The sequence below is a fragment of the Lepisma saccharinum genome, chromosome 3 (assembly GCF_977018435.1).
Source record: "Lepisma saccharinum chromosome 3, izLepSacc3.1, whole genome shotgun sequence".
Lineage (NCBI taxonomy): Eukaryota > Metazoa > Arthropoda > Insecta > Zygentoma > Lepismatidae > Lepisma > Lepisma saccharinum.
In genome coordinates, this window is record NC_139231.1 from 103036332 (window position 1) to 103050706 (window position 14375).

A 14375-nucleotide genomic window follows, 5' to 3' on the forward strand; every position below is an offset into this window, starting at 1 on the left:
AGCATCCAAGTTTCTGAACTCCTTATGACGCGAGCCCGTGTTTTCCGAACAAGCATTTACTTTTCACCCTTGAGCGCATGCGCCTTCACGTCTGATAACAAATCGATTGTTGTTCCTTGTAGACGAAGGATGGCGCTTGTCAACCATGTGCTTCTTTTTAATGGCATTGCTTTATACAATATTTTATAGCACAGGGAAACTTATATATTGAACGTCCCTAGTAGTATCAGAGAAACTAGTTCAAGCAAGATTTTTTAGTATGCGTTATTTTCAATTTTTTTTATACTTTTGTCAATAAGTGCTTAATAGCCTGAATGTTTGTAAAGTAAATGTACACATTTGCTCAGTTACACCTATTTTGCAATGTATATCACAATAGACTTATCTAGTGATTAAAATTACCATTTTTTGAATGTTGATACAAAATACCAAGAATGACATCATATTATATATTGAACAATTTTAATAAAATTAATTATAAATTTGAATGTATTTTATGTTGCTTGTCTGAAAGAACACATATGATTAAAGATATTTGTTTTTCATATTGTCAGTCAAAAATAACTTATGAATATGAATCCAAAGAGGGTGAACAAATGAACGAACCTTAAAAAGGACAAATGTTGAGACGAGTTTTTGCTCTTGACCACTCATCTAGCCACTCAAAACCATTTGTATCAGTGGAAAAAAATTCAACCAATACTTACCAATGCCGATCAGTACGGGCTCAGCCCTACAAATTATATTTAAAACAAATATTCAATTTCAAGGAAAACATCATTAAACAATAATATAGGTTTTTATTTTTGTAATTGAAAATAGTGTAATACAAAACATCTATAAGATTTAAGAAAAAACAACTCAATAACAAACGTGATAAATCATTGCAGTACTAATTTCTAATCATATAAATATATATTCTTCAAAAGACTTAGAGCATATTTATTGTGTACCTAGGTAAAATATATAAATTTGTGCATAACATTAACATGCATGTATATTCAGTTATTTCTGAAGGTAAAATATTTACTTGATCTTTCAATATATGAAGATAATACCATGGACAAAGTGATAAGTATACATAACGAAACAAAAGCATGGAAACCATTGCAGTAATTATACAACAACTGCCCGACTTCCATGCACATGTGAGAAAAAGAAGTACTCTGTATACCTGAGAATTTCCAAAATAATATATACAATTTGATATTAAAATCTTACCACTTAACATTAAAATACTATAAACAAATGTATAATATAAATATGACTAGCATTATTATTACTTATCTGAAATATGCAAAGGTATTATTTGTACGCATTAAGAGATAATAATTAAGATATGAGTAATGACGAGACTCCAATCCATTTAATACAAAGTTACAAATATATTTTCCAATGCTCCCATTGGATATATAAACACAGAATTTCTGAGAGATCTAAATTACCAGCCAATAGGCCTATATATTTAACAAATGCAAAATGGTTTCTTAGCAGTACAAATAACCACTGCATATATCAAAATAATACTTTAAAAATTGACCACACGAGCATGAAAAATAATAACTATGTATACTTAAGAATGTTTCAACAATCCATAAAAGTTGTACCTTGTTACTGGATACACGAAAATATATTCTGCATACACTATAATTAAGATACAAAAGTGACACAGCCTAATATAAAATGTTCATCCATGCAAATTACTGTTTAATTAGTAAAGTATCAAAAATGCAAAAGACAAGAGAAAAAAATCAACTTAGTACCCTCATAATAAATTCATTGTTAACTTGTTTGTAAATGTGCATATAGCTTGTTGATTCTGTTTTCAAACCAATACATTTTTGCTGTGAAAGAAAATAGTACTTATTTGAGCATTACATTTGCATTATTATTAGCGAAAAGTCTTTGATCTCATTGTATAATTATGACAATTGACATAATGATAAAGAAATGTAAATTCCAAAAATATTGCAGGGCCATACCAAATTCATATTAAGTTAAACGTTGATCTTTGATGTTCAGCAGAAGGCAATCAAAATTGAGGATATACAATTAATGTAAATTTCAATGGGATTATTTGTGGAAAACTGTACAATATTTCTGATTTATATTTCTACAGAAAAAAGTAGCAAGGTCCCTGATTTTTTTCTCCGGAATCTGGTAAGTAAACTAATGCAAAATGTTAAATAGCACTTTTTCACTTAAAATGAATTTATTACTATGGCAAAAATGTACTTTATCAGATTATGTTCTGGATAATCTATACTAGATTTGATTTCAATAAAAACAGTACATCAATCCATTTTATGTGAATAGTAAACTATTGTGGTATATATTGTAATGTGATAATGTTGCAGTGTTATTAAAATACATATGTAATTAAAATTTATCTCACTCTAATACTCAATTCTAAGATTCTGGAAAGTTTGTTCATAGTTTGTCAGAGTACGTAGCATATACCTCAGTCGAATATCCATTTTCAAATATTTTAAAGACCTTCCAAAGATGGGAACAAATCTTAGAAACTCTCCTTTCAATGAATCTATTCCAGTGATTACTAGTCTTTCTAGGAATTTGCAACCTTTAAGAATGTTTATTATACCATCATCTGTAATCTTGGCGGAATATAGGCAAAGGCTTTGGAGATAAACACACTTGAATGCAATAATCTCTGTCACTTTATCATTTACAGAATCATAAGAAGAAAGATCTAAATGAAGCAAATTTGACATTTTCCCCTCTTTGAAAAATTTACACATATCATCAGGTGTAATCTTCGTTGTTCCATCCAGCAACAATGATTTCAAATGTAATTTCCCAATAGCATGCAGTCCCTTAATGTTCATTGCACGGCAATATTTAACTTCAAGTACTTCCAGCCTTTTGCAAGAACTTAGTTTAATAAATGAAACATCAGTCAGCTTAAAACCGTTTAGTTTGAGATTAACCAGTGTGTTCTTTCTTTGTTCAAGTAAGTAGAGTACACCAATATCACTAACAAATGCTGCACCTGTTATGTCCAGTTCCTCGAGGATTTCACAACCATCAACAATAGCCCTGAGGTGAAAATCTTGTAGGTCTGTACATGGCAGAAGGCTCAACTTCTTTAAATGTGTGCACTGCTTGAAGGAATAGTAGAAATCATCTGTCTTGAAGTATGAAGATATGCAATCGATATGCAGTACCCTCAATTCTTTAAGATTTTCGAACATGTTGTCAATCAGTGTATATTCAGTGATGTTTGCATTCTGAAGAATTAAGGTGCGAAGACTTTTACAGTGTTCAAACACTGCTTTTAGAACTTTCTTCTCCTCTTCGACACACAGTGGTCCTTTCAAACAGAATGTGTAAAGCAATGGAATCTGTGAAAGCAGTTGCATTATCCCATCAGCAGACCTCTTGTTATCACAAACAAACACAAACTTTCTCCAAAGAGAAGGATCTTTTACTAGATTTCTCCATCTACGTGATACATGTTCTACACTAAAAACGAGATCAGGTATTGCTACATAAGAAAATATTTTGAACAATAGTTCATCTGGCAAAGTATCAAATGGAGACAACATAACTGATGGCAAGAGAATCAATTACTGACTCGGCACCTCATGATGATCTGGAAGAGATCACAGGAAAATGGAATTAATAAATAATATGGCATATTTACTGATTAATGTTACAGGGAAAATACACAACTGAAACATTGGGAAGCAAAACAATTTCTTATTAAAGAAACTATGAAATTCCATAATTTTCTGAACTAAACTCATTGGAAACTATTGGTCAAATAGAAATCAAAGCTTATGTGCTTCGTACTCATTTTTATCAAGACAAGTTCCCCGATATTTCCGGGTGGTTTCAAATAAATTTCGAGGATTTCTTTATCATTTTATCTTATCATAAGTCTGTTTACGGGTTTTTGTGTAACCAAATGGTTAGTGCTTTTGCCTATGGTGAGGGTGGTCCCAGGTTTGATTCCAAGTAGACCCCCCCCTAATTTCAGCATTGACTCAGCATCATGAGGATAATTGAGGAGAAGCACTCTGGATCAAAAGGCAAAAAACAGCAGTGATGAGACTTGACACCCTGACCATGCATCATCCAATATAAAAGCCGCTCTGGCAGACCCTGTCCCTTACAAAGTTGTACCATGGACCTTAGTTTTGGTTTTAACAGTTTTAAAAGTCTGTTTATAGCAAGGGTACACAAAACTAAAAATAATTCAGGCACCAGCCCCGTCCCCACCATTTTTTTTCTTTTCTTCTTTATTTCTTTCAAATACGGGCCAAGAAAGCCATTGTAGTGTCAATGAAGAAAGTACACAACATTTTCCGTACTTATTTAAAAAGTGATTTACTTACCAGATTTACAAAAAGAGGCGTTGAAACTAGTTGTCTTCGATGTGCACACATTTTTTATACATCTTTATTAAGACACCCACTAATGTAAGCTGGCAAAGGGGGCTAGAAACTAGTTTTTTGCCGAGGACCTGAAAGTAAACAGGAGACTGTGAAGTGACAAGCTCTTGTTACATAGTGTTTTTTTTTCTAGTGTATTCAACCACAAAGTGTGTTATGGCTTAGTAAATGTTTTCTACGCACAGCGTGTATTGATTTATGATTCATATGTATTAACTCAAAAGCCACGTGAAGTTCAAAGGTGATTTAAAACAAAATTCTTTGTGCAGAATTTCCATAAATTTTTTATCTCTGGGGTCGACTAAAAATGTTGTATACAAGTCAAATCCACACACCCTGAAAGAACTGAAATGTAACATCCAACATTAGTCAACAGGAACTGCAGCAAGTAATATGTAATTAATAAGGCAATATGTATTTTTTTGTTGAAATTAAAAATTAGCAACAAGCCTTTGGAAAGACAACATAGCATAAAAAGCTGACATAACTACTATGGTACCTTTGTCAGACCACTTGCTGAAAATTGAATTCAATAAGACTTGAACAAATACAATACCTCATGATCTGGAGAGCATGTAGCCAGCACCCGAACTGAAAGGTTGGAAGGGTGCGAGAAATAAAGTAAAAAAAATACATTCAGTGTAGTCCGAGAGAGAGTCCATAGTAGTTAGGGTTGAAGCAAATTTCAAAACAAACGCACCTGAAAATTTGAAGAATAACATAAAATTGTTATTGGCACCAGACCAACATTCCTAACCTAACAAAACCATTACATTACTATCAACATCAAACCCAACACTCCAAGCCTAACAACGTAAAATTACCAATACCTTCAAATACCTTCTTGCCAAATAAATCAATCACATATCCAAGAAAATCATAGTAACAAAATCACATGCATACCTTGAAATTATTCACTTCCCATTAAACGGTTGAAGGGGGTTAAATGTATCAAGTGGCACACGCTTTATGAAGCCTGAAATTTATTACCAAATGTGGAAACCACAAATGAGCAAAATATTTAGCACTGATGTGTGACCAGAATACATTTAATTTCTCACATCCCACATCAGTTTTTGAAACGCAAATTTCGTTTACACGCAAAATACATGCATGTTCAAAGAACAACGTCATGGTGTCATAACTTACACCACATGAAATCGCAAATTTCTCAGTTATAACCAATCTCCATGAGCAAAAATCTATGACAGGCATTCATGAGAAACAACTTCATGCAAAATTTTCCATTTTCTCGCAGGTGTACGAGGGGTCACTAGCACCGCAGTGGCCTCCAAAATTAGTAGAGCTTCAATAAAAAAAAATAGTTGCTAATTGAGTATTTTTGTAAAAAAAATATACTTATCCATAGTATTTTGGGGCCGTCGACCCAGTGTACCCCCCCTCAAGAATTACGTCAATTTTTCTTAATCGACAGATTTCAACGTTTTATGTAATATAAAAGTGGTTCCAACGTTAGGAAACAACAAATAACAGATATTTGATCGCATAGTATGACCCGCGTAAGCACAAGAAACGCCTATTCCGGACTAGTATCGCTCATTTTTCCCATAAAAAATTCCCAAACAGCAGCAAAACTAACACTCCTGGCGTATCCTGACATTACTAAGACACCAATTTTAACTGTTTGCCTAACACAACCTTATCGTGCATGGTTCGTGGGGCAATTCGTGAATGGCTTGTGGGGCTACCAGTGCATGACGTCAGTGCCAAATTTTCACTGCAGATTCGTGATTACGAGGCCTAAATTATTGACTATGCAAAAAAAGAAAGAAATTGGGGAACAGTCCAGTATTGTAAAATCATGCCACAACCTTTTCCAATATGAACGAGAATATATAATTTTAAAAAGTATTAACCTTAAAACAATGCACTTTCTGCAACGTGGTTGCCCGACCGTAGAAAGCCAGGATATTGAAAATGTCGATACACTCACCAATATGCATTTTCAATTAATAGCATTTACCACACAAAACGCACGCCCACCTTGCAAACAAAATCCAGGTACCATGTGACATAAACCGAAACATTGTCTGCAGTAAATCTCCCGAGGCCTGAAGTAACACCAGGGTTCCCAACCTTCGATCTCACATATTTCCAACATGGCTCCAAGTTACAAAACACAAATAACGTAACAACATGTTCCTTCATATCACATGCAAATGGCAATGGTGAAAATGACGTCAAAACAGTCCCGTGAAAAAAACACTCATACACCTAAAGCTAAAAACAAACAAATCGTTTGTATAGAACATAATCTTCATAAATGACACAAAAATCTTCACGGTAACAATTGCATCTCCGAACAACGGATTTCTTCATTTTTACACAAGAAAGTACTTACTGAAATGAGTTTTTCTAGCATTTAGATTGTTCCTGGAGTTATTTTCTTTCGTCGTTGAATGTGCTTGAGCGGGAATTCATGTGTTTTTCACAAAAAATATCTCTCCAACGCACAATTGATGTTAGTGTTCTTTCCTTCCTGTACGAGAGCCGGATGTTGCGCATGTTTGATGACGTAACCTCCTGTCAGTGTTTCCAACCATGCCATTCTGTTGCAAGAAGATGAAAAACTGAAATCTACATTCCTGATATAGCTATGACCCAAAAATTTTGGTAATAGTTCGTTATATCGGAGACACATTAAAATCAGATATTTTGTGTTTCGCATTGTTCGCACTTTCCAATTGTGTATTGCAGAACATAGTTCAAGGTGCCATTATGCATTTTGCACGAAAACAAACACAATTTTTCAGAGAGAGTAGTTTTTGTTATTCCTTTTTTCGCTTCCGTAACACACAATATGGTGGGCAGAGGTTGACAAAAGTTGTAGGTATGCAGTGTTTCCAACCTTCTTCACCAAAAAATACCTACAATCGTGTTCGTCACGTATGCAAATTGTACATTATGCACGTGTAGCTGACGGATAGCCCCACGAACCATTTACTAATAGCCCCATGAACTGTTTACTGATAGCCCCACGAATTATTTCTGATAAGGTTAGGTTAGTTTCAGCAAGCATAGTTAAAAAAAGGGGTTTGAAACACTAACAGGGGGTTACATCATCAAACATATGCAGCATCCGGATCACGTAGCGAAAGCAATGGCACTTGTGCGTCGAGGAGATATTTCTCGGCCCAAGTTCCTTTTGTTTTATCATGATTTCATCATGCTACGAATCCAATTTGTACATAGTTCGATTTCGATGTACGTCTGTTAACACATACTGCGGAGTCTTAGCGATTACTTAAGGTTTTGTTCAATATATGTTTTCGTGGTTACTTTAGGTTTGGTTTCCTTAGCATTAAAATAAAGTCCCTAAATACTTTCTACTAAGGTTCTGATTTACTTCTATATTCATTCCCACGCATCTACGATATGTACTGTCGCTTGTCGATGGAGAATATCTTGTCCATGAGAAGTGTGTAAGGTAATTTTCAAGTTGTTTTTTTCAACATAAATAACTTTTTTGAGTCCAAACCGTGCTCATTACTTTAAGGAAGGTTCAAATTTCATGTGACAATGATTTCCGAAATTCTACGATAATTACTCTTTGTAAATCAGTTTCTGTAGCATTGTCGAAGTTCTTCGAGGTATTTTTTTTTCGTGGAAACTGAAAACATCACTACAGAATGCTGTAGAACAAGAAATAATCACTTTTTATGTAAGAAACTTGCATTTTCTGTAAAGCGACAACATTATGCCGTTGTTTCCATTATGTACTAATAACGGTGCAAGCGTCAAAAGTCACGCAGTCTTGCCAGTGTTTCCAAACGTGCCTTTTTTTTACGAACATTTTTTAATTTTTTTTTAAACTATGCTTACCTAACCTAATTTTGATGGATATGGTCCGTGGGGCTATCATGAATGGTTTTTGAGGCTATCCTGTATAATTTTTGGGGCTATTCGTCAATGGTTTGTGATGACATTATGAACACGAAAGCAGGTATTTTTTGGTGAAGAAGGTTGGGTAATTATGTGATATCGCCCGAACACCTCTCCCTCATTTATTTCGTTAATTTTAGAATTGTTACTTACCTATTCTGCATTGCGGAAGATTCTGTAAGGTGAAGTTATATCTTTTTCCATAAAATAGTGTCAACTTTTCATATTACGAGTCATTATTTGTCTTCCTTGTTCAGTTTGGGTAACAGACAATATGCCGTGCACTCGTCATAGATCATCGTGTGTCGTGCTTGTGTTTTGTCGATTTGGAGTGGGTAGGCAGTTTCAACCTTCATTAAAATTTCAGTAACCACCAAACATCTCTAATTTCCCTATTTTCGCATTTTTCACATTGATACTTACGTATTCTGCATTCCTAAGGGTTCTTCAAGTTCGTGTTTCGTTTTTTACACGCAAATAATCTCAATTTTCGAAATATCGAGTATTTTTATTTTGTTTGCTTTCGCTTGCGTTACACGAGATATGGTGGAGAAATTTTGACTAGTGTAGTCCATGATCAGTGGTAATGCAGTGTTGGAACCTTTTTCACAGAAAAATACCTACTCTCGTGTTACTGATTTTGTATTTTTTTTCCAGGTTCGAAAACCCCACGAACCATGCACGGATAGACCCACGAACCATTCATAAATAGCCCCACGAACCATGCACGGCAAGGTAAGGTTAGGTTAGGCAAACATAGTTAAATTTGTTCTTCAAAATTATAAAATTTTTTTTCGGGTTCAAAAACCCCACGAACCATGCACAGATAGCCCCACGAACCATTCATAAATAGCCCCACGAACCATTCACGGATAGCCCCACGAGCCATTCACAAATAGCCCCACGAACCATGCATGGCAAGGTTAGGTTAGGCAAACATAGTTAAATTTGTTTTTCAAAATTAGATTTTTTTTTTTTTCAGGTTCGAAAACCCCACAAACCATTCATGGATAGCCCCATGAACCATTCACGGATAGCCCCACGAACCATTCACGGATAGCCCCACGAACCATTCATAAATAGCCCCACGAACCATTCATAAATAGCCCCAAGAACCATTCACGGATAGCCCCACGAGCCATTCATAAATAGCCTTACAGATACTAGGCGAAAGGGGGGGTTATAACCCCCATCATCCTCACATTGAGCACGCCACTGATCCTGTCCACGTCATGTTGTCGCAAGTTCGTAATCAGAAATGATTAACAGTAACTCACGTTTATTTACATTCTAGAACTGTAACACAGTTACAAAACCACGTATTTGGAAACACTGACTGGTTGTTACGTCATGAAACGCTCGCAAATATTTGGTTCGCGTAGTAGACGGACATCAAGGGAACAGCTTTCGTGCATCGGAGTGACATTAATGTCGAAAATTACATGATTTACCGGCAAAAAAATTTCAACGAGGTGAAAACAAACTTCCAAGACCTTCCTAAAGTATAAATAAACACATTTCAGTAAGTACTTTCGGTAACATTATCGTATGAGGGAAACAGATTCCTTCAAATTTCATTCAAATTTACAGGAGAAAGTACTTACGGAAATCATTTTCTTTAGCGTTGTGGAAGTTCCTGAATGTAGATTTGATCCATTTTAATGTGAATGCATGTTGTTTTCTGCGAAAATCTCTGGCCGACACGATGTTTCTGTTCCCGCCATTTGCTTTCTGCACGAGAGTGCAATGTTCCGTGTGTTAAGATGATGCAACCCCATAGCCAGTGTTTCAGCCTCGCTGTGTTTTCACTAGAACATGACGTGTCTGAGTATTTAAAATTTTTTTTTTAACTATGCTTGCCTAACCTAACTTAACCAAACCTTACGGAAAATGGTTTTTGGGGATAAAGTGAATGGTTTTTGGGGCTAACGTCAATGGTTTGCGGCGTATTAGCATAATTTCAAATCCGGGCACGAAAGTAGATATTTTCTGGTGAACGAGTTTGCAACACTGCATAAATCGACAAAACACTCTCAGAACACCCCCTAAACCAGTACGCTATCACGGCCATAATGTGTTACAGATTCGAAACAACAAGTAACGTAAGTACTCGTAAATGTAAGAAATAGACATTGATATGCATTATTTCACTTCAGGAAATGTTCCACATTCGAAAATAACACGTTAGCAATGTAAAGAAGTCCGAAATATATGATTCGTAAGTGTTTCCCTCATACGATAATAGTACCACTGTTATGGACATTATTTTCGTGAGAAAAACAAAATGACACACTACACAATGTTCCGCAATGCACAATCGGCAAGTACGAAAGTAAATAAAATGACGAAATATACGAGTGACAGGTGTTGTTCGGAGATGTAATTGATACCCAAATTCTATGTTAGATGTGGCACATATTGTTGTGCAATTGAATTGATTCCAGTTCGCTCCATTTAAAACTGTTACAATTTTGTCGTATGTACTTGTTTGTGGTAAAATTTCAAAGAAGCTCCAAAATTATGTGGCCTCGATCGTTGCAAAAAAAATTTCAAAAATATGTCGCAGGACAGGATGTGCACACTTTCTTTTCGCTAGTTAATATTCACGTTATTACTGTATAAAACATGCAAACGTAACTGCTAGTATAACCAAATAAAAACATATACATTGAACTCGGTCCTGACCAAGGAATCAGTGTCAAAGTGGCTCTTTGTGTCTTCCGCAAGAATCACTTGGCCTTGTAAAACTTTCGAAACAGATGTTTTGGAGACTATTTAAAGAACATTTGATTCACCACAGTCCTTTGCCAAAATCAGTTTCGCATTTGCAAACTTTGCTGTTTTCGTACGGTCACAGTATTGCCAAATCAAACCCGCACTCTCCGAATGGCTGCTGATCGGGTGTTGTGAGCCGTCCGGAATCGAAATTTTATTTTGTTCCGGGTTCCCAGCTAGGACAATTTTGCTTTCTGACGTCATCGGAGACTAATTTCATTGTAAATGCCTTGTTGTTAGGTTAAGTTCTCTAGCTAATACTATACGTTTACAGTGTATTAATGCTAAAAGAACCAAACATAACAGACAACATAACAACGTTGGCGTTCCCCATCGGACATCAGAACGCAAGGTTGTCCCAGTGTTTATGCCATTCTCTTTGTTTTATGCGATAAGGGAGACTCCCCCCCAGTTTTAACAGGATGTTTACATTTTCGTGCCAGTGTGGCGGGTGTCACTTATCGCACAACACTTGAGCAACCTTGGTGTTCTGACGTCACGCGAAAAAACTTTTTAATTTTAGGCTAAATGCCTACGTTGTTAGGTTAAGTTCTCCCCGAGCTAATACTATACGTTTACAGTGTATTAATGCTAAAAGAACCAAACATAACAGACAACATAACAACGTTGGCGTTCCCCATCGGACATCAGAACGCAAGGTTGTCCCAGTGTTTATGCCATTCTCTTTGTTTTATGCGATAAGGGAGACTCCCCCCCAGTTTTAACAGGATGTTTACATTTTCGTGCCAGTGTGGCGGGTGTCACTTATCGCACAACACTTGAGCAACCTTGGTGTTCTGACGTCACGCGAAGAAACTTTTTAATTTTAGGCTAAATGCCTACGTTGTTAGGTTATGCTAGCTATGTTTAGTTCTCTTAGCCTAAATAATATTTTTTCATTATATTTATGCTAATGGTACCTAACCTAACAGGTCTAACCTACCCTCGTAGGCATTATTTATCTGACGTCAGAAGACAAGGTAGTAGCAAAAATGTTGTGCGACAAGGAAGACCCGTGTGAGGCACGGGAGGGAGTTTCACTTCCGGTTTGGAAGAAAACAATATGGAGTTCAAAGGTGTAAAGGTAGTGTCTTATAGAAGAGGAGGCTGTTATTGTGTGGCTCTTGGTTGCAACATGAGATCGGGAACAAATGAGTTTTCTCAGGTATCTATGCATCGTTTCCCCACAGACCCGATACGGAAAAATCAGTGGATTCAGGCAGTAAAGCGGAAAGATTGGAAACCAACACGAGGGAGTAGGCTCTGCAGTTGGCACTTTATCACCGGTACGTAAACCCAATAAAAGTATTTACTACATTGTAATTGTCGCATATATGTTGACCATAAATTTGTAAGTTGTAACTGTTTATAATCATGCATAATATTTGCATTGGTGTTATCAATAATTTCTCTTGATTCTTCTTCTATTTACTTCTATTTTGAGTTCCGTTGCGCCCAATACTTAAGACGCCATATTACTTACGTCACTGGTTCGTAAACATACATAGCCGCTGTAGTACCGTGCGTACGAGGTTTCGGATTTAGAGGTAGAAAATACTGCAATATGACAGGTAACAAGTGGTGCATAGTTCCACTATGTCGCAACACCTCAACAAACTCTCCAGGAAAAATATTCGCTAATGTTCCGAAGAATGAAAAACGAAGACGTGCTTGGATGCGAGCAATAAGGCGCGCTGAGGGTACCATTAGTGTAAAGAGTGTATGTTTTGTTTGCGAGGATCATTTTATTGTAAGTGTATCTCGTTTTTAACACTCTGTAATGTAGATATTTGCACATTTAGTTATATTCTATGTTTTCTCAGTTTTCAGTATATTTTTGTGCGGCATTCTTGGATGCTACTTCATGGGACATACATGGTCAGGTTGTTTTTTTTCTCTCTGTAAAGGTACTGTGCACAGGATTCAGGAAATAATAGCCTTCTCGCACCCCCAACCCCAACAATCATACATACCTCTGATCTATGTGTTAAGTTCATTATGTATATTCAAATACGGTAACAGTAGTATAAGCCGGAGACACATAAAACTCGGTTGTTTTCAAATAAAAATCATTGCTACTTACCTCATATGCATAGCGGAAGATTTTTCAAGCTGGCCATAACTTTTTTCCATGAGAAACACGTTACTTTTAACATTATAATCATTTATTGGTCGTTGCTAATTCGGCGGGCAAATCTTGACTCACGTTGTCTATCGTCAGCTGATATGCAGTATTGTCAGCTGATGTGCAGTGTTTCCAAACTTATGAACCGATAAATGCCGCACAAACACAAAAGGTTTTTAAGCGAAAATTGAGGCTAGACTCTACTTTACGTCCTTATCTGCATGGTGATTGCTTCTTTGCGTTTGCGGTGCGCGATCGTGGTGCGGCACCCGGCATCTCTTCGGGTAAGTACCTTTTTCTATTTACACTTTCTGTTCACGATAGCCCCACTATCCATTCACGGGGTCGAGGTATGCCTACGAGGTTAGGTTAGGCCTGTTAGGTTAGGTTCCATTAGCACTCATTTCACCCCTAAATATGTGCTTCATCATCTAAAAAATACCTCAGTATGTTCAATTGCGCATATCCGGACAACATCGGTTTTTCTCGATTTACTCCTTCAGGAAATTTTTGCTCGCTTTGGGATTTACGTTGTTGAATTCCTTATAAAATAAGCTTTCCAACAATATATGACACGTATTCCTTAGGAAAAGGACGTAAACTAGAATCTTACCTTTTATTGAAAAAAAAAAACCGCTCACACGTCATCTTGTCAAACTTCCGCGTGGTTGCTACACTGTGAGGGGGTTACATAACCAAACGCACGGAACATTTGATTAACGTAGTCGACGGTAATGGCGGCACGAGCTATCGCACAACGGAGATGCATGATTGACGAAAAATACCTTATTTACAGGCAAAATACGTAGCACGATTATAAAAAAAAATATCTCCGGTTTCAGAAAGCCCTCAAGAACACAATTCCGTAAGTACTTTCTCGTCTTTTCTCCTGTAAATTTTAAGAAATCCGTCTCCGACTTATACTACTGTTACCAAAAGTACTGTACGTGCATATCAGTTTTCTGTAAAACAAACTCCAATAAATTGACATAGGGTGGCCTCCCTGATGGCACAGTGGTAGCGTTGTTGCCTTGTAATCAAGGAATCCCAGGTTCGATACCTGGTGGAGGCACATAGTGGTTTGGATCCCCACTTTGGCTAGACTCTACTTTGCGTCCTTATCTGCATGGTGATTGCTTCTTTGCGTTCGCGGTGTG

General features: G+C 36.4%; 2 protein-coding genes across 5 annotated transcripts in view; one reads left to right on the forward strand and one right to left on the reverse strand.

Moving 5' to 3' along the window:
* Positions 1 to 827: 827 nt before the first annotated feature.
* On the reverse strand, positions 828 to 11246 carry LOC145985263 (S-phase kinase-associated protein 2-like). Of its 2 annotated transcripts, none has more exons than XM_083119060.1 (3): positions 11004 to 11246; positions 4359 to 4486; positions 828 to 3613 (listed from the first exon to the last, which is right to left on the reverse strand). In XM_083119060.1, exon 3 carries the CDS (start codon positions 3564 to 3566, stop codon positions 2397 to 2399), a length of 1170 nt encoding a protein of 389 aa, XP_082975186.1. In that variant the 5' UTR covers positions 3567 to 3613; positions 4359 to 4486; positions 11004 to 11246; the 3' UTR covers positions 828 to 2396. The 2 variants fall into 2 exon arrangements, with proteins under 2 accessions (XP_082975186.1, XP_082975185.1); XM_083119059.1 differs by having other exon boundaries at positions 10986 to 11246.
* A 905-nt stretch (positions 11247 to 12151) lies between these two features.
* Positions 12152 to 14375, forward strand: part of LOC145985264 (uncharacterized) — a 44666-nt gene continuing 42442 nt past the window's right edge. Inside the window, exon 1 of one of the 3 annotated variants that reach the window (XM_083119063.1) lies at positions 12152 to 12379. In XM_083119063.1, the coding sequence (XP_082975189.1) occupies positions 12157 to 12379 (223 nt within the window). In that variant the 5' untranslated portion in view covers positions 12152 to 12156. Of the gene's footprint in view, positions 12380 to 12586; positions 12844 to 14375 lie in introns of those variants that run through there. The other 2 variants (XM_083119064.1, XM_083119061.1) reach the window with 2 other exon arrangements.